This window comes from Mus caroli, chromosome 18 (assembly GCF_900094665.2).
Source record: "Mus caroli chromosome 18, CAROLI_EIJ_v1.1, whole genome shotgun sequence".
Taxonomy (NCBI): Eukaryota; Metazoa; Chordata; class Mammalia; order Rodentia; family Muridae; genus Mus; species Mus caroli.
This window is the reverse complement of record NC_034587.1, coordinates 40584017-40606139: the sequence shown is the minus strand read 5'-3', so window position 1 is coordinate 40606139 and position 22123 is coordinate 40584017. Positions and strand designations below refer to the sequence as shown.

The following is a 22123-nucleotide window of genomic DNA, read 5'->3' as shown; positions in this document are numbered from 1 at the left end:
GCTCTTCCACAGTGGCAACGGGTTCACTCCAACTCTCCACTGGCTCACCCCATGCATGGGTCACACCCAGGACATGGCTTGGCTCCCCACAGTGACCTTTCTCAGACTGTGTCAGAATGTAAACTCTTCCTGTCCCTGGTGTTATTCTCCCAGAGTGCAAACCCAGCCACAGCGGTGAATGAAGTTGGGCAAGAGAGAGGCCAGTGGAAGAGAAGCCCAGTCATCTGGGCCTAGAGCTATCACAAACCGCTAAGGCAGTGTGCTGCCCTCCCCGAGCCACATTCTTTGCCTCTGTGCTACATATATGGTTCTACATTTTAATGTTCTCCATTCATATGTATTGAGCCCGTGTGCATTCTGACCTGTTTCACTTTTTGCCTGTGTGGTCACTTCTGAGTCCCCAGAAGGCTGGTCCTGGATTATTCAGACTGGAAAAGGTAGAGGGTAGAAAATCACAACGGAGAGAGGACTATTTTGTTTTCCTGGCAACAGAGTCTTTGAAAAAGCTGCTGGAAAGGGTGGGCGTCATTTACTAGAAGCAGTTACCCTCTGCAGGCAAACTGGGTGGAAAGGACATGGCTCTGGCCAGCTGGTTTTGAGGACACATTACTTTCGTGGCACTCTGAAATGCTGACTGCGCGATATTCTTTGTCAAACAGGATTCACACTGGGTAGAAGATAAACAACTTTTCATTAAGAGAAACCAGGAGCTTTTAGAAAAGGTATGTTGGGCGCAACACCCTAGTGGGGCAGAGGAGAAAATGATGATCCAGGAGCAGCAGGGGGTGCTCTCAGGAGTGGCACAGGGGCCAGGGAAGGGGAGGCTCTCCCACTGCTGCTCTGTCCTCTGCTGCGTGCTCAACTGCATCCCATTGCCATCATCACCATCAGCTCAGTGGCCCTCGTGCATGGCAGCAGACCCATAAGGATATGATTCCTGTGCCCCATCAATCTGTTATCCACATATATATGTACTGTATATATGCTGTGTGTCTGTATATGTGCGTGCCTACACATGCCCATGAGCATCTCCTGTGTGGTTGTTCACCTGTCCCACTCCCCACCCCCAAATCCTCACTGCACAAGCTGTTTGTGTAAGAAAGTGACAGAATATATCTATGCTCCAACTTACACAGACTATAGTCTCATTTTTAGACATATTTTAGACATCTTTTCTTTTATACCTTAAAGGAAGGGATTGATTTTTTTTTCCAGAAGCATCCAAAACACAAACCATCATGTCCAGGAAATGTGTCAGCACACTAAGATATGTTTCTACCCAGTAGATATAATTAACCACAGCCTTTTGCTCTGAGGCAATTTAACACCATAGAACATCTCAAGGTTAAAGTTAACTTTTCCTTTAGTACATTTTTTCTATAAGCTAATGAAAGATTTAAAACAAATCTTACACTTGACACAGACAGACTTTAAAGCTTTCTGAACATAGGAAAGTATTCTGTTGATTAATTCGAGATACTGTAGAAGTTATTTTAGCCTTATTTCCACCAATCTTTTCTATAGTTGATAACCAGCAAAAAAATGGTCACTCTGCCCTGGTCAGAGTGAGAAGGATAAAGATATCCTCAACTAGTCTGGAAAGACTAGTGTAGCTGCCTTTCTCCAGATGAGGCAGTACTGATATATGGAGGTGGAAAGTGCCCCAAATTCAGATCTTAAGGCTTCTATAAAAATGTGCCTAGGAGGGTCTGTTAGCACAAGTGCCTGGCTACTCACAAGGCTGAGGCAGGACAATCAGAACTGAAAGATCTACTAAGACTACTCAGTAAGTTCAAGGTTAGCTTAGGTAACTTAGTGAGACCGATTCAGAAGGAAAATGAAAGAGAAGATTCTATCGTAGAGCATCTAAAGCTCTGAGTTCAGTCTCTTATTACAAAAGAAATGAAAAAAGCTAAATAGAAAGAAGGGAGAGAAGAAAAAGTCAGTCCCATGAATGCGTTGAACTTTGTGAATGACTGTTCTAATTCTACAGTAGCTGTCAGGTCCATTGATCTCCCAAAATATCATACATTGACCCAAGATTCTAAGAACAATAATCACATTCGTAACCTGAGCCAATTTAAAAAATTCATTTGAGTACAGATGCTTATGAGGAGGAGGTTGGAGAGATGGCTCAGCATCTAAGAGCACTTGCTGTTTTTCCAGAGGACCTGAGTTCAATTATAGCACCGACAGCAGGAGGCTAGCAGCACTCAACTCCAGCTCCAAGGGATATAACACCCGCTTATGAACTCCTTGTCTACCCATATTCTTGTAGTCATACAACACACACACATACACACACACACACACACACACACACACACACGGGTGGGAATATGAGTGCAAGTCAGAGACAGAAAGAGATGAACAGGGTGCATGGTGGATAACATACTTGTCTTATTAATGAATGTCACATAGCTCCTCACCACTGCTCTGCTGCTGTTGTCCTACGAATCTCAGAGATGCCCAGGGATGCATCAGTACAATCCTTTATCATGCAGTTGATTCCCAGTTATCTTTCTGATTTTCTTTCTTGATTTTTTTGGTACATAGAGGGATTTTTGAGCTGTGTCTTCTAAATCAAAAACAGGAATCTCTTACAGGCACACACACAAAAAAAACTATGTATTTTATTTTGTTATATGTTTTGGAAAATAAGATTTACTTTACCATGAAAGCCATTGCTTTTGCATTTTTACATTTAAGTTTTTAAACGTTCACTGTGCATAATGATCCTTCCATAGTTAGTGGTGACAAAGAAAGAAGTACATAAAAATGATCAGATCCCTTAAGACCTACGGGAGTCTCAGACATGAGCCCTTCCTGAGGGGAAGGCACACTGACACATTGATGCACATCTGACTTAATCCCATGCCTCATGCTTCATCAAGTTGTACAGGGTGCCCTTGAGAAACTCATACAAGATCATAGTGTATCAGTGTGTAACTATAGTCCTAGTTGGCTGGAACCCTAAAACAGGAGGATCACTCGAGGCCAGGAATTTGGAGCCAGCCTAATCCTCATAGAGAAATCCTGTGTTAAAAAACCAGTCAATGAGCAGCAAATAAGAAACAACAACAAACAGCTCTACAGATGATGAAGAAAGAGATGCCATTTCTGAGTGTTTGGCCTAGCAGAAGTTCATGTGGAGCTTAGAGCTTAGCATTCAGGGAAGAGAATGATTTCCTCTGTAGTAAAGAAAACAGAGGAGTGGTTTTTTTCAGGTAGATAAGAACAGAGAAAGGTCCTGGAATCACAGGGTGGATCAGAACTTATGTTCATATGTGCATGTGTACATGAGTGTGTACATGCGTGGATGAGCATGCGTGCGTGTGTGTTTGTGTACACGCATGTATGTGTGTGTGAGTGCATGTCTGCATGTTCACACACGGCTGTGCAGAGATGACACTGGTCACATTGACTACTGAATGGTCAGGTAGTGGACAGTGTTTCTAAGGTTTGGAATTCCATCTTATGGAGTCTCACGCCACTTTCTACAACAATTCTCAGTTTTATAGGTAAGAGCTGTTTGAAGCAATTAAGTATTTTAGAATTACCATTAGATCTTATCAATATGCAAAACATTGTATGATGGGCATGAGTTGATTAAGTTCTACCCAGAAATGTGTATAGGGTCTAAATTAACAGCAACTGGTATTTTTAGAGCTAAGTGTCCATCTCCTTCATAAACACCCTTAAGTCTATTCTGAACACACTGTATCTGACCCACGTGGGACATGTGAGTGTCTCAAATTCACTGTCTAGAGGAGCTCTAGCCTTCATGTCAGAGAAAGGTTTTTTTCTTAGCATCTGTCTCTGTGCTTCTGCAAATCAGCTAGAAAATGGCTACAAGGAAAGCCAATCCTACCTTAACCATATCTCTGTTGGGATTATTGGCATGGTCTACAGCCAACCTTGTTCACTGAGTGGACGATTTGCAACCACATCCATGGTTGCTCTGCTGAGGTGTTCCTTGCTGTGCTCATCTAACTCCAGGGTTTATTTTATCAGATAGAGAAGCAGGAAGCAGAGAATCACCGGCTACAGCAGGAACTTCAGGATGCCAGGGACCAGAATGAGCTGCTGGAGTTTCGCAACCTAGAACTGGAAGTAAGGAACTGCTGATGTTAATGATGACATGGTCTTGACTTGTGCAGGCGAAAAATTAAGCATTTCAGAGTTATGCTCTTTTCTAGACCCCAGAGGTAGTTCAAGATAATATAACTGTGACAGTCAAGACTACATACCTTAGAAACGTTGCCTACGCCATGTATCTGTCTGGTAATGATAAATTTTAAAGAAGCTTCAGACTGTCCTAATAGGGACTGTGCTTTCCCAACAAGTAGATGATGGATTTTAGGAAATGTCTACATTATTCTGGCCAAACTTGAGGTGCTTGGTTTTTTTTTTGGGGGGGGGATTTATTGTTTTTAAGTAAAACATATCATACCACATATTCATTGGAGTCTATGAAACCTGACTGAAGTTCTGGGTGATGACAAACACCTGTTTGGATTTTCTATGATTTTTGCCACTGATATCTTTCTTGAGATTATTCCAGATGGTAAAGTTAGCCATCAGTGTGCTCCAGTGGAGAGGAGTGACTGCCCCTGCAGCCTGTATATCTTCTCTCTAAAGAATGAGAGGATCATGTGTGCCGAGGCTATTTGGCACCAGAAACCTTCATAGTAAGCTCACCCTGTGATATCTGAAGGGTGTAAATATTCATACTGTTTAAATTCCATTTGTACTTCTACATTTTCATGAACAGAAATCTTCAGGGATGGATGGCACAGTCTATAAATTTTCTCCCATCTTTTTAGTTGACTGCTTAATTCTCTAACACTCAATTTACCCATGTACATCTTGAGAGTTTTTTTTTTTTTCCAAATGACACATTGATAAATGGCTGAAATAGTATAAAGTGAGAACTGGCTTAGCGTTTAATCAGTGGCTGCTTCTTTTTTCTTCTTCTGTATTCCAAGGAGAGAGAGAGGAGATCCCCTCCATTTAATCTACAAATTCACCCCTTCTCAGATGGTGTGAGTGCGCTGCAGATCTACTGCATGAAAGAAGGTGTCAAGGTAGGCAGACATTGGATCTTTTGTGTGTGCAGACATCAGGAAAGCAGGGACTGGGAAAGGAAAAGCTGCTCATGGCCACTCTGTATGTCAATCCCTTAGATAGCAGGACAAAAATAGCCATATATCTATCGGAAAATCAATAGGACATAAAGTGAATGTTTAACAGATTTACAAAAGGTATTAGCAAAGAACAGAGATGGGTCATTTAGATCATAGGTACATAAAGAATGGCGTAGGATCAAAGCAAGCATTAAAATAAATGGTATTAATCACCTGGGGGAAATATAAATAAACTCTGTGCTTCAAGAAACATAATTCAAGTCGGCCTGATAGAACATGTCATGAGCCCCTTTATTGAAGCTTCCTAGGTGCTGTGGAGTTTTTGAGTGAGAAGAGACTTTTGTAGCTCCTTTATAGGATGATTTTCACCCTTTGGGGAAGGTCTTGGGCATCAGAACATGAAATTTACTAGATCAAATGTGGCTCTTTCTTTAGGACATAGTGGAACACATTTTAAATAATAAGGTTGAGATGACATGGTTCTGTTCCCCAGAGAATATCCTGCCATGTAAGGCATAAGGACTTCCTCCTGAGGTAGAGCAGGGTTGACCTGTTATTTCTAGTTGGTTGCTTTCCCTTCTGCTCTTCCTGCTACCACTGAGCTGCCCAGTGTGCTCCTCTCTGCCATCTCTGAATGCATCTCCTTGACTTTGCAGGATGTCAACATCCCTGACCTCATAAAGCAGCTTGATATCCTAGGTGACAACGGGGTAAGTCGGGCCTTGATTAAATATGGTGGGGTTATGAGTTGGCCTGAACAGAGTTAGGAAATCCTTACCAGTGTGCCAGGTACAAGATAATAGCACGAAAGACAACCTATCTACCTAAGCATGTACCTCCCCAGAGAGAATCCCACAAGCCCAAAGAGGACATAGCAATGGCTGGAGGGTAACTAAGAAAGGAGATATGGTTAAAGGGCTTTTCATAGAAAGGGTTCAGGTTGGAATGCAGACCACATCTGCAGTGATTAAAGCTAATTACCGCCTGACTGCTGCTCAGAGGCATTCCGTGTAAAATTAATCAGCCAGGCGGTCGGAAAGTCTGCTAAACACTAGGGTTGTTGGCAGCCCCGTAAAATGAAACAGGAGGCTATAATCCTTTTTCTTCTTAACAGCTCCCTCCAAGCAGGGCCAAAGCCTGTTAATTCATGGGCAGCATCACTCACAGTAGCGAAAGGAGAATGGCACACCTAGTACATTGAGGAATGTGCGCCATTTTCCCACTGAAAATTAGAACCATTGAAACCTTGTCAGACCTTCTGTGGGGAGAAAGCGCCTTCTTTATTCTGGGTTTTCTTAGTGTGACTTCTAATGAAGTGTGTGTGCATTTACACAAGCACTCGACTTTGCATGACCTCTTTATGTGGAATGGTTAGAAATAGGAATGTGCAGAGGCTATTTGCAAGACGTTCTCTGTCCACAGCACACATGTTCTCCATGGTGTAAAGGTCCTGAGCATTTTTACCTTATCTTCTGCCTTTTGTTTTTCACAGAACCTAAGGAATGAAGAACAGGTGGCCATTATTCAGGCCAGCACTGTGCTGTCCCTGGCAGAGAAGGTAATGAATGAAGTTGGCATTTCTAGTCATCCAGTGTTGTTGAACATGGTGTCTGAGGGCAGGAGAGTGCAGCACCTACCCCAGTGCACCCAGCCTTACATTATTCAATGTGTAATAAATGTGATTCAACCCAGGAGCATGAGAACAGACAAAAGTCTATGAATCACTTTGTGATGGGTAGATATTTTTTACTTTAAAGTCATCTGTGAAATATAACCTTCACCAACATGGAAAACCCTCTCAGTTACATTATTCAAGCAATCCTGGCAAACTGGGAAGCCAGCGAGAAGGGTTTTGCTAAGAGCTGGTGAAACTAGAGTTGCTCCAGTCACAAGCTGTTCCTTTAGTTTGTGCATCCACCATAGAATCTGTGGCTTGATTCTGGATGATGGCAGATTCATTCTGAAAGCCCGACAATCTTGGAGTACTGCTGACCCCTTGTGTCTACACCTGGTAAATGAGAGGTGGAGAGAACCAACAGAGGGAAGCCAGATTCCTGGTTGTCAACAAATGACTGAAGAATGAACCCAGAGCCAGATGTGATGGCACAAATCTGTATTCATAGAACTTGGGTAGGAGAGAAGCAAGTTCAAGGCCAGCCTGGTTTACATTGCAAGAATCTTTCTCAAGAAAAAATAATTTAAAAGAGACTCTGCACATAACAGAAAGTCACATGCACATACTTGAATAAGATGAAAGGTTTTGTTTGTTTGTTTGTTTGTTTGTTTTTTATCTATCTATTAAGCTGCTGTCTTGATTCTAAAGGGCATAGCAATCATGTTAAAAGTAACACGAATCGCTTCTCGGCCTTTTGGCTAAGACCAAGTGTAAAAGTAACACAAGACCCTGAGTACTACTCAACTCCTTTGAATCTGAAATCAAATTATACAGGTCTAAAAGCATTGTTCTAATTCTCAAAATAATAGCATAAAGATGAAGCAGGGGGATAGTGCTACAGAATTAAAAATACAAAATATTGACATGATCCATTTATTGATGTCAATTTAAGCAAATTGCATTGGTGTGCTCTAACTAAAGGCATTTGGCTGATCACTTGGAAATTTTTAATATTGACTAGGTATCAAATGATAGAAGAAACTAATGTTGGATCTGCAAAATGTGAAAATGGTTGTTTTGTTTGTTTTCAGGTTTAGAAAGGCCTTACTTTTCTGTCTGAAATACATGCTGAAGTGTTTGCATTTGAACTGAAAGAAAAGTGAGAAGTTGCTATTTTAGGACCTGTTTCCCTCAGAATTTAATTAAAAACCTGATCACGTTCTCTTTCCTCTCCCTGGCAGTTTAATAGCACCATATTTCCCCTAGAGAACATGCAGAATTCAAAATTTACCAAGAGTTCTCTGGATAGAAGCGTTACCTACTGATTCCTTCAGGATCCCTCCCTTCTAAACTCTCTATATTGTCTCCCCTCCTTTTTTCCTATCTCTGTTCTTCTCTTTTGTTCTCCCTCTCTTCTTTCCCTCTATCATTCCCTTCTTTGTTTCCCTCCCTGCCTTTCTTCTCCTTCCCTCTTTCTACCCCCTCTCTGTCTCTTTCTCCCCGCCCTCTCTGTGTGCATGCTTGCATGCATGTGTGTGTGAGCTTGCATATGTGCGTGCATTCCTGTGTGTACACAGATGTGAGTGTGTTCCTCTGTGTGTGTGCATGCATGCATCTCTCTGTGTGTGCCAGCGTGCATGACATGCATTTGTATGTTTCTGTTCATTTGTGCATGCATGTGTGTATGTGTGTGCATGCATTCATTCCTGTGTGTTTGTGTGTATGCATGCAAGTGTGTGTGTGTGTGTGTGTGTGTGTGTGTTACTCACTCCTTGCTTAGTCCTATACTCTGAAGTCTTTACCTAGACGCTCACATCTCTCCTTCCCACCTCTGCATGGTGATCATAACCAAAATCCTTCCTCTTTTGTAGGAAAGCCTTCGTAGTCCATCATGCCCAGATAGACTTTTGATGTTTCTACAGTGATCGTGTTTCTGTCCCCTGGGTTTTGATGATTGTGTTTAAATTGTCAAACTTCAGTTTTCCAACCTATCTTAGCTACTCTGTTTTATTACTGTGATGAAACACCATGACCAAGACAACTTACAAAAGAAAACATTTAATTGGGAGCTTGCTTACTGTTTTGGAGGGTTAGTCCATGACTAGCATGGTGAGGAGTGTGACCTCCAACAAGGCCACACCTTCTAATCCTTCTCAAACAGTTCCACTAACTGGGGACTAAACATTCAGACATATGAGCCTGTATGGCTCATTGTCATTCAAACCACCACGCATCATTCACCCAGGAGGGGGATATGGTCTTTGTTCCTCCACCCTTTATTTCCCCTATTTCAACCCAAGCAGATAGAGAAGAGATGATCAATAAATGCTTACTGAAAAAGTAAATGAATAAACACATTCACACCCTAAGAAACATCACAGTTTGCATCAGCCATTCTGGTCTTTATTTAACAACAACAGTCAGAACATCTTACTCAGTTAAAGGCATGAGAGTTACAGCCTTTTAATGTGATGTAGAATTGCCCTGCTTTGAGACTTCAAAGAAAGGTTGGGCTGATTCCATGAAAGTTGTGACCTAGAGATGTAAAGGAAGGAGAACTCACCTTGTGTGGGTCATTAAATCCCTGAGTATCATCCTGACCCCCGAGTGAGTGTGGTACAGTCTGCTAAAGCACAGTAAACACTTGTAGTGTACTTCTTTTGAACTGGACTCTTCTAACTACTGAATCTAGGTATCATTCTTATATTTTCTTCAAGGAATCAGAAACATGTAAAAGGTGTGCACTCTGCCCAAGAAGATAATTGAATTAGTTAGAGCCCAGAGTCCATCTCCACCACTCACCAGATGCTTTTCCAGTTCAAGAAATCCTTAAGCAAGCTGTGCAGAGCACCCAGGAGCTGGAACATTGGCTCAGTAGTGATCTAGCACATGCCTTTCCTCATGTCTTTCTTGCATGACAATATCCAGCTGAGCATGTAACGGGTAATAGCTCTATGTTAACACTGTGGTAGAAAGCAAGGAACTGGATGAATAAGGCTCATGCTTGCCCTAGCAGCTCATGATTGAGTAATCAATTTTTGTGTAGACATTTGCAAGTCAAATTAAAGTCACCTACCCAACAGGGACTTTCATTTGATTCTATTCCCAAGTTATTCTAAATCTCATCTTTGATCTTAAGACTACAAGTTTAGACAACAGTTGGGAGTATGATTTTTAGCCAAAGTGTATGCCTAGACAAAATTCCAAGAGTGGCGTCCTATGTGTCTTTATACAAAAAAGCAGTGGCTTTAAGTGAGAAATCATAGTGAGTCCAGATCTGCATCACAAACTGCATATACCATATTCGTTCTCACATCCACTTTACAGGGGTTTTATTTTCCATTTACAAATGGTAATTTGCCTCAGTCACACAAATAGGAACAGGAGCCAACATGCAGATCTGCAGTTCACAATGGCATCATTGAGGTTTGCAGCATCTGAAACAAAATGCATGATTTGAAAAGAAGCTATTTCTCAAAGATAAAGGGGCAGCAAATAGAGGGGTCAGGAAAAGCAATACTGTGTACAAAACCATAGCTGTTGACTAGAATGTCCTTAATGAAGTATATAGCCACATGTATAATCAGGGAAATGAGAGATTCACAGCTCTGCTGTCAAATTGTGCCTTTTGTCTTTCTCCATGATCTCAACAGCTGAGGATGGCCGGTCATGGTATCTCTCCAAAGGCTCTAGATTATAGAGTTACTTGAGCTTGATGTGTCATGCCATGTGCCCATACTGAAGAGAAATAAAATATGGCATTCTAGTTCATACAATAGACTGTCACCTTGCATTTTTTTAAAAAATTGCATTATTATTAACACAACTTGATATATAAAAACTGATAATTCAAGGGACATGGGCTCCCTCTGGTACTCTCACATAGCTATGCCCAATCACAAATCTATGTATAGGGCATTCTATTACAATAGGACCCTACACATAGGACCCTTATTAGCAGCACATCAAAAGGATACATCCTGATTAGTAGGAAATGCATTCTCTTTGTGTGGTTTGTTTAAAAGGCTTTTAATTACCACATTATAGGAATCATTTTCATAGATCCAAATTTTACTCTCACTAGAAACACTCCCTCAGACCCTCTAACCTTGAACTATTGAACATTTTAGCCCTTGGAATGTCCTTCCAATTTCCCCAAACATCTTTCATTCTTCTGTTAGTCTTTAGTTCCCAAGAAATCTCCCCATGGGTACCAAAGCTTTGCTAATGTATTCATCACTGAAGTCCTAGGAGTTGACTCGGAGTAGAGACATCAGAGGTTATTTGCTGAATTAATGACGCACCGAAGATGGTATCATTTTGTCTAAACTCCTGGAGATAAAAATGCATTAAGTTTTAACCTAAGGTTTCAATCAGCATCCAGAGACATAAAGTGAGAGACCAAACCCTCCAGAGAACAGTCCACAGAATCCAAAGCACATTGAACCATCATTTCTATCTTCTTAATTCTTTAGTGGATCCAACAAATTGAAGGAGCAGAGGCTGCCCTGCATCAGAAAATGATGGAACTGGAAAGTGATATGGTAAGCCTAAAGAGAAAATATTGTACAATAATGGGAAATGAACATTGCCTCTATATTTTATGTGAAACTCATGGGAGTTTGTAACTGCCCTATTGATTTGTGTCCAGACTGTGGGACATATGTCTCATAAGTAACATGACCTCCAGCTCTAGTCCTTCCCCAAAGCATACTGTACATTGACAATATTTATAAAACTAATGTTAAAAAATTAAATTAGATATTTTCTCTCAGGCTGAATAGTTTTTTTCTATGAATATTTACCAAGTAAGAATTACAGATTTGACGGGTATAGCTCTACTTTTAAGAATTCACAAGGCACTTTGCCTCCATTAGTATAGCTACTGTCAAAAAAGTAGAAACTGACAGTTGTTAGTAAAGATGTGGAGAAACAAAAACCCAGGATCTTGCTGAAATATGGAATAGTACAGATATGAGAAATGGCCAGGATGTTGCTTTAAAATTTAATAGAATTATATGACTCAGCATTATCAAGAAAAAAAAAAAGCTGAAATTGGAATGTGGTGGGTCACTGTCCACCCACTTAATTATTCACAAGATTATTCACACTAGCTAAAAGGTGAATGTAGCCAGTGTATCAACTAATGATTGAATATATGAACATTGTATGGAATGTGTATGTGTTGGGTTAGTCTAAGATCGCCGTTGCACACAGCATCCCTTTTGTCTGGAGGTCCCTCCTCTTTTCTCTCTTCCCTTACACCTCTCACTCTAATGTAGTCATTATGGGCAAACAGGTATCCATAATGTTTGGTGAAAGACATGGTGCAGATGCCATTAGGAACAAAGAGCTGTCATGTACTGTAGAGCACTATTATCCCATGGATGTGATGGATAGCGTCATAAGACTCATAGGAAATGAAGGCACACTGTGGTTGTTAAGGGTCGAGAGAAAGAAAAAAAAATATGGAGTTGTTAAAGAAGAGAAGTTTCTCTTTTGTAAAACTAAAAATTTTGGGGCATTTATTTCTTAACTGTATGGATGTATTTTACACTATAAATATGTACTTTAATGATTAAAGTGTTAACTTTATTTCATGTGCATTTTAACACAATTTAAAATAGCATATCACCAAATGTGGGAATTAGTAGACTGTTATCTTGCAGCATCATGTATAATCTTATAACAAGATTACATGGCATATACATGGCAAATGATCTTTGCCAAAACAAATGTATTAAGTGTGTATCAAGTCATGAAATTCTATCATAACAATAATTTGTATTTTATGAATGTAACAGTTTTATAGATCATAAGATCATGTACAGGATTCATGTTTTACCAAGAAATTAAGAGCTATAGTGAAACATAAAACGATTTGTTTGAGTTCACAATGGCCATTGAACTCTCCTTCAATACACAACCACTAATGCAACAGTCAACCTTTACAAGGCTCTTACAGCAGTGGTACCCAGTGGTGGTCAGGAAAGCCCAGGTCAGCATTACTACACATTCTCAGAAGGAAAGAGTTCTTTACTGTTCACTTAAGCACATGAAGAAATGATGAACTTGCACATGGAAATATGGAGTACCCAAAAACAAAGCTTTAGCTAGTAATGCCAAGATGTCTGTTCACTGAGAGATGGACAAGGACTGATGGCATGGGAAGAAACTGTAGATCTATGTCTCCTGGCTCACACTAGCTTTGCAACAGGAGCCAGCAAGGACTCCTCAAGTGGCAGTGCAGACAGAGTCACCCAGGCTCTTTAAAATGCCCTTCATCTTTATATCAATTAATTTTAAATAATTAAGTTTGTTTATTTGTTTAGTGTTACATTTCATAAAATTCTTAGAAAAGCATACTATATCAGTACACTACTGTCCTTTGTGTCCTCAGAGAACTGGTTCCAGGATCCTCTGAGAAAAACAAAATCTACAGATGCCCAAGTTCTTTTTATAAAATGCCACAACTTTGCATATCATCTACACACAGCCTCTTCTCTGTTTTTAAATTATCCTTAGATTATTATTACTCACTATTCCCATTTATAATGTAAACTATTTATAAATACCTATTCTACCCCATGTTTATAAGGGATGATGAAAGCAAATTTCACAGTCCACAGGTGTTCCTTTCAAATATCTTCATTCCAAAGATGGCTGAGTCTCTAGGTGTCAAACCAGGAGGAGTGAAAAGCCACGTGTACTCATACAGAGCTATTATTTAACAGCCACTGTGTCAAAATCTATCCTCAATTTCGCACTCTCAGGCTGGCTTCAGAGTCATTAAGAGCTTTCCATGTGGTTATGTCTCTTATCTTTCCTGCTATTGATTTTCACATCCCCTGTCTGAGACTGTGAAAGAGGAACTAATTTCTTAGCAGAAGAAAACTGCAGTTCTACAAATCTGGTAGTTTGTCCTGTGTCCTAGAGAAAACATTCATCTGTGTACCTTTCGTGTATCACTTTCTAGTTAACTGAGCTTCCCGTTTCCATTTGTCGATGTAACCCTCTATTCTAGGAACAGTTCTGCAAAATCAAAGGCTACCTGGAGGAAGAACTAGACTACAGAAAACAGGCTCTTGACCAGGCATATATGGTAAGTACCATGAGGAACCAACCCACACCTCGTTCATCACTCTGTACAACAGAGCTAAGATGTCCTGTCTAATTTGTTATTCCATGTCATTGAATACTCACAGCATGAATATACACGGCAGTTATTAATTGCTACTTCAATTTTCAAACAGAAACCCCAAGACTGTTGCTAGTATAATATTCTTATGTTTTACACATAATTCTAATTCATTCTAAAATTAAATGTATGCCATTAGGTAATTAATATTTAAATGTAGGACATACTGAATGCCAGTGTAGATCCAACAGGGACTTGATTAGATCAAGTATTATCATTTGGGACTCCAATGTACTAATAGAATAATAATGGATTTAATTTTTGTTATGCATTTTAATTCATTTAATTCTTAAAATATCCCCAGAAGTCACAAGTAATCTTATTATTCTTTTTACATATGAGGAAAATGGAATTATAGAGGAAAACCTTTGCTCAAGTTGGTAGAATAGTAAGCTATAATATAGCTCTTACTCCAGGAACTAGGCCTGATCTGGGCCCCCAATTGCAGCTATAGCAAGTGAGACCATGGTGCTGAGTGCATGTAGATACTTGCACTTACAGTAGCTCGTAGCTTGTTCCTCCCCTTCTACAAAATGCACACTGCAAAATTCTTGACATTGGACTATAGCTCTTCTTCTCTACTTATGCCCCACCCCTTCATTGGGTCACAAGAATGAACCAGAAGACAAAGGACAAACTAGTGGAATGGGTCCAAAATTGCTATCAGAGGTTTTCATAATGCTCTTGTGACTCTGGGGAAAAGAGTGAACCCCTGCATCCCTGTTTGTATCAAAGATGATTTAGTCTACACTCTCCAAATGAGTAGGAGATTCTTGTATTGTTCAATGGGGAAACAAGAGAATGAGAGTTGTTCACAGGCTTAAAATTAAAACACAAATTTCTTTTACCCACTTCTTACCCTTTTAAAATCCCTTGTCTCTCCTGTGCCTATAGAAAACAAAATTAATATAAGCTCCAGAAAGAAACTGGTGAGACCTCATTCAGAAAGCCATGGTTAATTTCTAAAGGACAGAATCTATTGGGTCCAGGAACAGTAGTAAAACATCCCATGAGGACTTTTCAACTCTGTTCTGCCAGAATTACAGGGAATATGACTATAGATTTAAGCAACTGTATTTGAGATAAGTAGCACACACACACACACACACACACACACACACACACACACACACACACGCTCATACACTCTCACACAGACAGGAGCAGAGGGAGAGTGAGGGAGGGATATAGTAGATAATTTATCAATGAAACAGAGGACTAAGAAAGACATTTCACCACCCACAAAATCTCAGTGTAGCTAGCAAAAAGAAGGGGACCAGGTTCTGGGAAGATGGTTCAGATGTTCAAGTGCTCATCATTTAAGCATGAAGACCTGATTCCCAGCTCTGAGGAAAAAGCCACTACAATCCCCTTGCTAGGGAAGCCAACATAGGAATATCCCCGTGGCTGGCTGGCCAGACAGGTTAGCCCACTTAGTGAGCTGCAGTGTTATTAAGAGACCCCTCTCCTCTCAAAGACTATGGTGAAAGCTATTGAAGAAGACACTGAAGACAACCCTTGCCCCCCGCCCCCCCCCACACACACACACAAGCACGGCAACTCCAAAATTCTAGGCTATGTTTGAATCATAGTTCCCATTTTCCCAAGGAAAAGGCATGGAAACCATAAGTCATTTTCAGGTACAGAGAATTGTGTGAATGAGATGGAGTTTTATGTTTGAAATGTCTCTCCGACTTCAAGCACTGTTTTCCTACGAACACTTATTTCTAATGCTATGGCCAATGTGGCATATGCTTTTAACCAGCGGTAGGACTGTCAAGAAGGCAGGAGAATAAACCCATCCCCAGGTACACTTGAAAAGCGAAGGAGGTTTGGAGGTGTAGTCATTATAACAGAGGGCCTCTTTAAAAAAAAAGAAAAAGGTAAACAAACAAACAAAAAAGTAAACAGGATCCCAAAAAAGAAAATGAATTTACTTACAGAGCAGTCTGTGCATTGGGTGAATGGTATTTGTGCCATCTCATAAAGAGCAAGTCAGGCAGGAGATACTAAGAAACTCTGAGATCCCCTGAGACGGAGGCGCCAAGTGGCTGTCTCACCCGTCCACACACACAGTCCCCACACCACACCTAAATGCTCAGTCCCAAAGTTAGACTTCTCTGATTCTATTTGCCAGAGAATCCAGGAACTAGAAGCTACTTTGTACAATGCTCTGCAGCAAGAAACTGTGATCAAATTCGGCGAACTGTTAAGTGATAAGCAGCAGGAGGAGCTGAGGACGGCTGTGGAAAAGTTACGGCGGCAAATGCTGAGGAAGAGCCGGGAGTATGACTGTCAGATCCTCCAGGAGAGGATGGAGCTCCTACAGCAAGCGCACCAGGTGAGGACCAAGCCCTGCATCTGCGCATAGGTCAGTCCTGAGCACGTGGGACACGGCAACACGTGCTCGGTATAAGAATGGAACAGTGGACAAGTGAAAACAAATAACTATTGCCCACCATCACTCAATATAGGACGGCAGGTTGGTAAATAAACTTGATCTTGAGAAAAATGGCATTTCAGAGGTGCCGCATGGGGCTATCATTTCTAGAATGACTTTGTCACGGGTTCCAAATCAATTGGAGCCCGTTTAATCACCTGTGTAAGGAAAAAGGGCACCGACTCTGCTGCAGTGGTCCCTGCCAATAACTGAGCTCCAGGCGATCATCTGGAAAGGGTGTAAGGGAGCAGAGCCTGTCTCTTCATTCTCAGAACACACAGCATTAACAACAAAGCCCCAAGACTGTCCATGCTGCCTGCCATTTGCCCAGTCGGGATCTGAAGGCTGTATGTACTGTGGCTGGAGAGGTGCTCAGTAGTTAAGCACATTGGCTGTTTCTCCTTAGGACTCAGGTCCTATTTCCTGCACTTCCATGATGGCACATAACTGTCTATAACTACAGTGCCAAGGGATCTGATGCCCTCTCTGACCTCCTCGGACACCAGGAATGCACATGACATATACACATGCATTTTGGCAAAGCACCCATACATATAAAAAGAGATTGTTAAGAATGTGAGAATACAAGTGAATGTTTAAGTATATGTGTGTGTTCAGTTATTACTTGGTGTGTGTTCAGATGTATTGAGGTAGTTCCTTTTTGTTACTGATGGCAATTTAAAGGTTTTTTTTTCCTTTTAAATGGTCTCATTAAAAATGATCAAAAATGTTTTATTATAAATACTTAAATATATTACAACAAATAATTTATACAATCACATGATAAAAAAAAAAAAGAATGTAAAGGCTGCGCATCATCTCACCTCGTCTTCCTGGGAGCTCTAAGACATAAGTGTTCTTATTATCCCAGTTTGGGAGGCAATGTATTCAAATGATTATTCAAAATAGTAAATTGCAGAGCAAAATTACAGTCCAAGTATGCCAGCCCCTAAGACATAGGTGCTAACTAAAGCACAAGGCTCTCATGTGCAGCTTAAGGCATTTGTGAGTTGTGTGATCCATCTAACTGGCAAGCCAAGGAATAGGCACTTATTAGCAACTTGCTGCCAAACATCTTTGTAATTCAACATTTGTGTTGGAACTTCACCAGCGATCAGCAGTAGGTTGCTGTCCGAGGAGCAAATTCAAAAGAATTCCAGAATCTATATTGCCAGGTTGAACTTTTGGGTATTCAGAGCTGGGACAATCTGCTGGAATAGACAGGCAGTATGAAGCACACTTGGAAGTTCAAGGAGTAGGACAGGAATTATGGTTCTTTTATGATACAAGTCAGAGCAAAGCATGGATGTCTGACAGTGCCTATAGAGCCAGGAACTTTGTGGTTTATATGCCAGTAGAGCACTCAAGTCATTTGTCCTGACGATGATACTCACTCCCTCAGAGGGCCTCCAAAATTACAAAGATTTGAAGTTTGACCAGTGGAAAGTTGTTGAAGCTTTTGACAATAGGTTATTTTATGAGTTTGTTTGTTTGTTTTTCACTTCTATTGGGGGATAAAAATGTCTGTGCACAAATCTCTTACATTGCACAAACATCTAATTGATTTTAACAAGTTGAGAGCTTTGTCTTGTAAGTACAGATGTGTTTGTTTTAATGTGGACTAATAGTTATCCAAATTTGCTTATAATAAAAACTCTGGCATTCCAGTTTGAGTCTCTTTTTAACCCTTTAGCTATGGCACCTCTCTGTAGGAAGAATTTTTTTTTTCTAGACAGGGTTTCTCTGTGTAACCCTGGCTGTCCTGGAACTCACTCTGTAGACCAGGCTGCCTCTGCCTCCCAAGTGCTGGGATTACAGGCATGCGCCACCACTGCCCGGCTAAGAATTCTTTTTTTAAGAGACTCAGGCTGAGTTGAGAGAGTTCACTGACATTTCTCTCTAACAAACACTCATTAAGTATACCTTTTCCAATTATTTCTTACTCTTCTCTTCCCTTTTAATTAGTAGCTTAATAGCAGTTATTCTAGAAGGCGTTGACTGGGCTTTACCAAAGACAGCTATGATATAACTGTGATGTGTAAATTTTAGAGGCCGTTGCTAAACATTCGTTAGATATTTGTGCTTGGATGTCCCAAAATGTAAACAACATTCATTCTTGTCCTTAGCTCATCTCACTGCATCTTCTTGGGTCAGCGGAATGATCTTATCACAAATCACTCAGGCTCCAACCCTTATGCCTTCTCAGTCCTCTTTCCAAAAATTGAGGTTGCACCCTATTCAACTGATATTGGCCCTCAAGTGCTTTTCAGCTGGTCTGTTTTTCTGACACCATTACATGCATTTTCAGGATCTTTCATTATTACAATGGCTTCACAGTACCCCCTGTGCTAACCTAACTCTGTCATGTACAGATGTATTAAACATTCGAATGTATTTCCTCGTGGTAGATTCCATTTGCTAGATATCTACCTAATTCACCATGGACACTGCCTTCCTGTGTAGATGAAGACAATGGTAATTAGCATAAAGAAAAATATACTGAAACATGTTAAATGGCATTAATAAAGGCACTTGGGTCCCCAGAGGCCATGGAAATCACATCCTAGGTACTTCTCACTCTCCTCCATAAGTAGGTCCTTGTTTTAATCACCTTTCCTCCAATAAATTCCTTGCTCAAGGACATCTGTCATCTCCCTTTCCAAATAGACTTTATGTAGGTTTTTTAAGGTCATTCATTAGCTGGTTATCCCTCCCTTAAGATAAGACTTGAGACTACCTCAGGAGTTAACTGCAAAGCCACTTGCCTTTGGTTTCCTATTTCCAAGCTTTTGTTTGCTTAATTTTCCACCAAAAGTGGCATTTGGACAGTCTTATTTTTTTCCAGTCCTTATTAAAGGTCCACCTTTTGTAGAAGCTTCTGTCAGATAAGCAAATTGGATAGAACACTCTTTAATAAAAAATGCACTTAAAACCTTGTTTTATAATCATTAAGAGCCATGTACCGAGGGCCAGCTGTGTAGCAGATGCTTTGCATGTGGTTGTTGTTGAAGGCATCTGATCTGTCATACAGCTAGAAAAGACAAAGCCATAGCGTGAATGAACCAAGGCTTGGACCGTCTCTAAGGGGCCACTGAGTGCTGTGAAGAAGGTTAGATGATGTGTATTGATGTCCATGTGAATCAGAAAGAAAGATTAACCATGTTAGGCTAGCTAGTCAGATGAGAACTCTGAGGATTCATCATAACTAAGGTATCAGCCACAGAAAGGTCTCAGAAAAATGTCTCAGAAAAAGGAGGAAGTATTAAGATCCCAGTGTACATTCAATAGCTGCATAAAATGTCAGCATGGCTGGAAGGCACAGAGGCAGGCAAAGAGGTGAGGCTGAAGAACGGGAAGGGTCAAGATCAACGTGGGGCCTTGTAAGATTCCAGGCCTTAGTTTTAATACAACTCAGCTAACTTTTCCTTTCTTCATCCCTTAGACTCTAGACTGCTGTTGTCTTTCTAACCTTTTTTTCATCCTTATGCCACTGAGAATAGAACTGGAGATCTTGTGCACACTAGGCAGGTGCTATGCCACACCCAGCCTGATCGTTTCACACTTCAAGTTCCTATTAGCTATATTGGTTGGTGTAGGAAGGACAGATCTGGACATGATGTAGGATGGACCAAATAAGAGGCAGGAAGAAATGAATTCTCTCATCAGCCTCAATAAGGGTTGATGTTAAGCTCATGCACCATGTTCATGATAGTGAGAGAGGGGTGGAAGAGAGGGGGGGAGGGGAAAGGAATGGGGAGACAGGGAGGAGGGAGACTCTAAGACTCTGGAGTCTCAGATTCCTCTTGGTTGGATGACAAGTGTCTGGGAAAAAGAAAAAAAACTTACAACATGTGATGAAAAATAATGTATTCATCTATCATGTGATGAATGGGTCTTATGTATAGACTCAACCCTAGGAATTAAAGATGGGTGAAAACATTTTACATCTTTGACATGTCTCACCTTTGCTCATTAATTTTCTTATTCTCAGTTTACATTCCCTCTGGTTGAAGAACATCAGTTTTTGAGACCAGGAATTAGTTGATACCTTAATTCTATTATCCAGTACATGCGGCACAGTCGTAGACATGTCAGAATGTGATCACCAAGCGCAGAATTAATGGCTGAACAATCACCTCAGTAATCTCATGGATGACAGTTTCCTGAATCAATTGTTTATGTCTGTATACAGATACAGGCCAAGGAATTGTGGCACATTTATTGTTTTATGGTATAGCACAATCATATAATATAATGCAATATAATATTATTATAGGTATATGCAGTACCACTGAAGTACACACAGGGGTACACATCACATATGTAGGTGCCACTGTTATTCCAGGCTCATCTGGATCTCTATCATTCATTAACGCTGACATTTCAAGAGGATAGCGAGAGAACATATCTCACCTCCTTTCTTTGACAGTAGGGTTTCTCGATCTGACACTACTAAAACAGACCATCAGATCATCCTTAAGTCTTTGGAGTGGAAGGATGCCTCCTGCCATGTAGGATATTGAGCTTCTCTTTTGACTTAGACCCAGCAGATGCCATCGGTACACATCCTCAGTTATGACAGTAAGAAATATTTACCCAATTAGGTTCTGGTGATAGGTACACAAATTTGCTACTATATTAAAATGTGAGGTGATTATGCATTAGAAAATAAGTATATGAACTAATTTGAAAAATTCTAAGACATTACCAAATGCACCCTGCCTCCAGGAGAGGGTGGAAATTACCTTCAGTAGAGCTCTACTTTTTTAGAGAGGAGACTTGATTTCCAAGTTGAAATATTTTTTTTACATCTTCTCTTTTTTTGTTCCCACATTGCCTTATAAAACCTTCTATATATGTTATCATTCTAGTAGACTTCTAAGTGAAGGGCCAGTTCACTGTTTTAGTCCCTGCAAAGGGTGGTCATTAAATAACAAGATTACTGTTCATCCCAATACACGTGGGGACCAAAAGCCTGAAGGTTGCCAAGAGGAATTGTGAAGACTTATTTCCAAACAGTTGTCTATGGAAAGCTTTGTTGTTCCAGTGTGTGGGATGTGGTTGCATGGGCTTTTATACATTCTTGATTACTGTGCTATTTCATTACTAAAGTTTCATCCCCCAGCTTATCAGCTTACTTCTGAGAAGTTAGGTTAAATTGTACTCTCTCCTGTCATTTGTGAATTGGTAAATCATGTTCTGTGAGGAAATTCCAACTCCAAGGAGGGCTAAGGCAAGGGAAGACAAGAAAGACCAACAAAAAGCATGTGGTTGTCTGCTATTGCACAGTCAGCTTTAGCCATTTTTATTGTGCAAATAATCAACAAAAATATCAATCAGTCCAAAGGGTTGGCAAGGGTAGTCACCTCACTAGTTCTAGGACAATACTGCTCTCTTTACACATCTCTTATCAATTCACAGTTCCTCAGGGCCCAAAGCAATCTGGCCAAGTCCAGAGGCAGTGCAGTGGAATACACACCTCTCATCTTGGCTAGGCCTCTGCATGGGGTAAGAGGGGGTGGGCTGTTAGTGGCCTGTTACTGTGACGAGATTCCAGAGAAAACCAATTAAATCCAAGATAATCTCATTCATGCTCATGCTTGCAGAAATTCTTGATCGTGGTCACAGCTGGCTCCTTGTTTTGGGACAGCAGGGAGCAAGGCATGCTCTGCTTTATCATGCACTAGTGCTTCATCATGGAAGTAGCAGAAGTTGGAACAAAG

At 40.6% G+C, this 22123-nt stretch overlaps 1 protein-coding gene across 3 annotated transcripts in view; it reads left to right on the top strand.

The window, feature by feature from the left end:
* Jakmip2 (janus kinase and microtubule interacting protein 2) overlaps window positions 1-22123 on the top strand; it is a 161761-nt gene that overhangs the window by 126739 nt on the left and 12899 nt on the right. For 2 of the 3 annotated variants that reach the window (XM_029472122.1, XM_021150580.2), the window contains exons 12-19: window positions 660-722; window positions 4015-4113; window positions 4989-5087; window positions 5804-5857; window positions 6640-6705; window positions 11238-11306; window positions 13787-13864; window positions 16098-16301. In XM_029472122.1, the coding sequence (XP_029327982.1) occupies window positions 660-722; window positions 4015-4113; window positions 4989-5087; window positions 5804-5857; window positions 6640-6705; window positions 11238-11306; window positions 13787-13864; window positions 16098-16301 (732 nt within the window). The remainder of the gene's footprint in view (window positions 1-659; window positions 723-4014; window positions 4114-4988; window positions 5088-5803; window positions 5858-6639; window positions 6706-11237; window positions 11307-13786; window positions 13865-16097; window positions 16302-22123) is intronic. The other variant, XM_029472123.1, reaches the window with a different exon arrangement.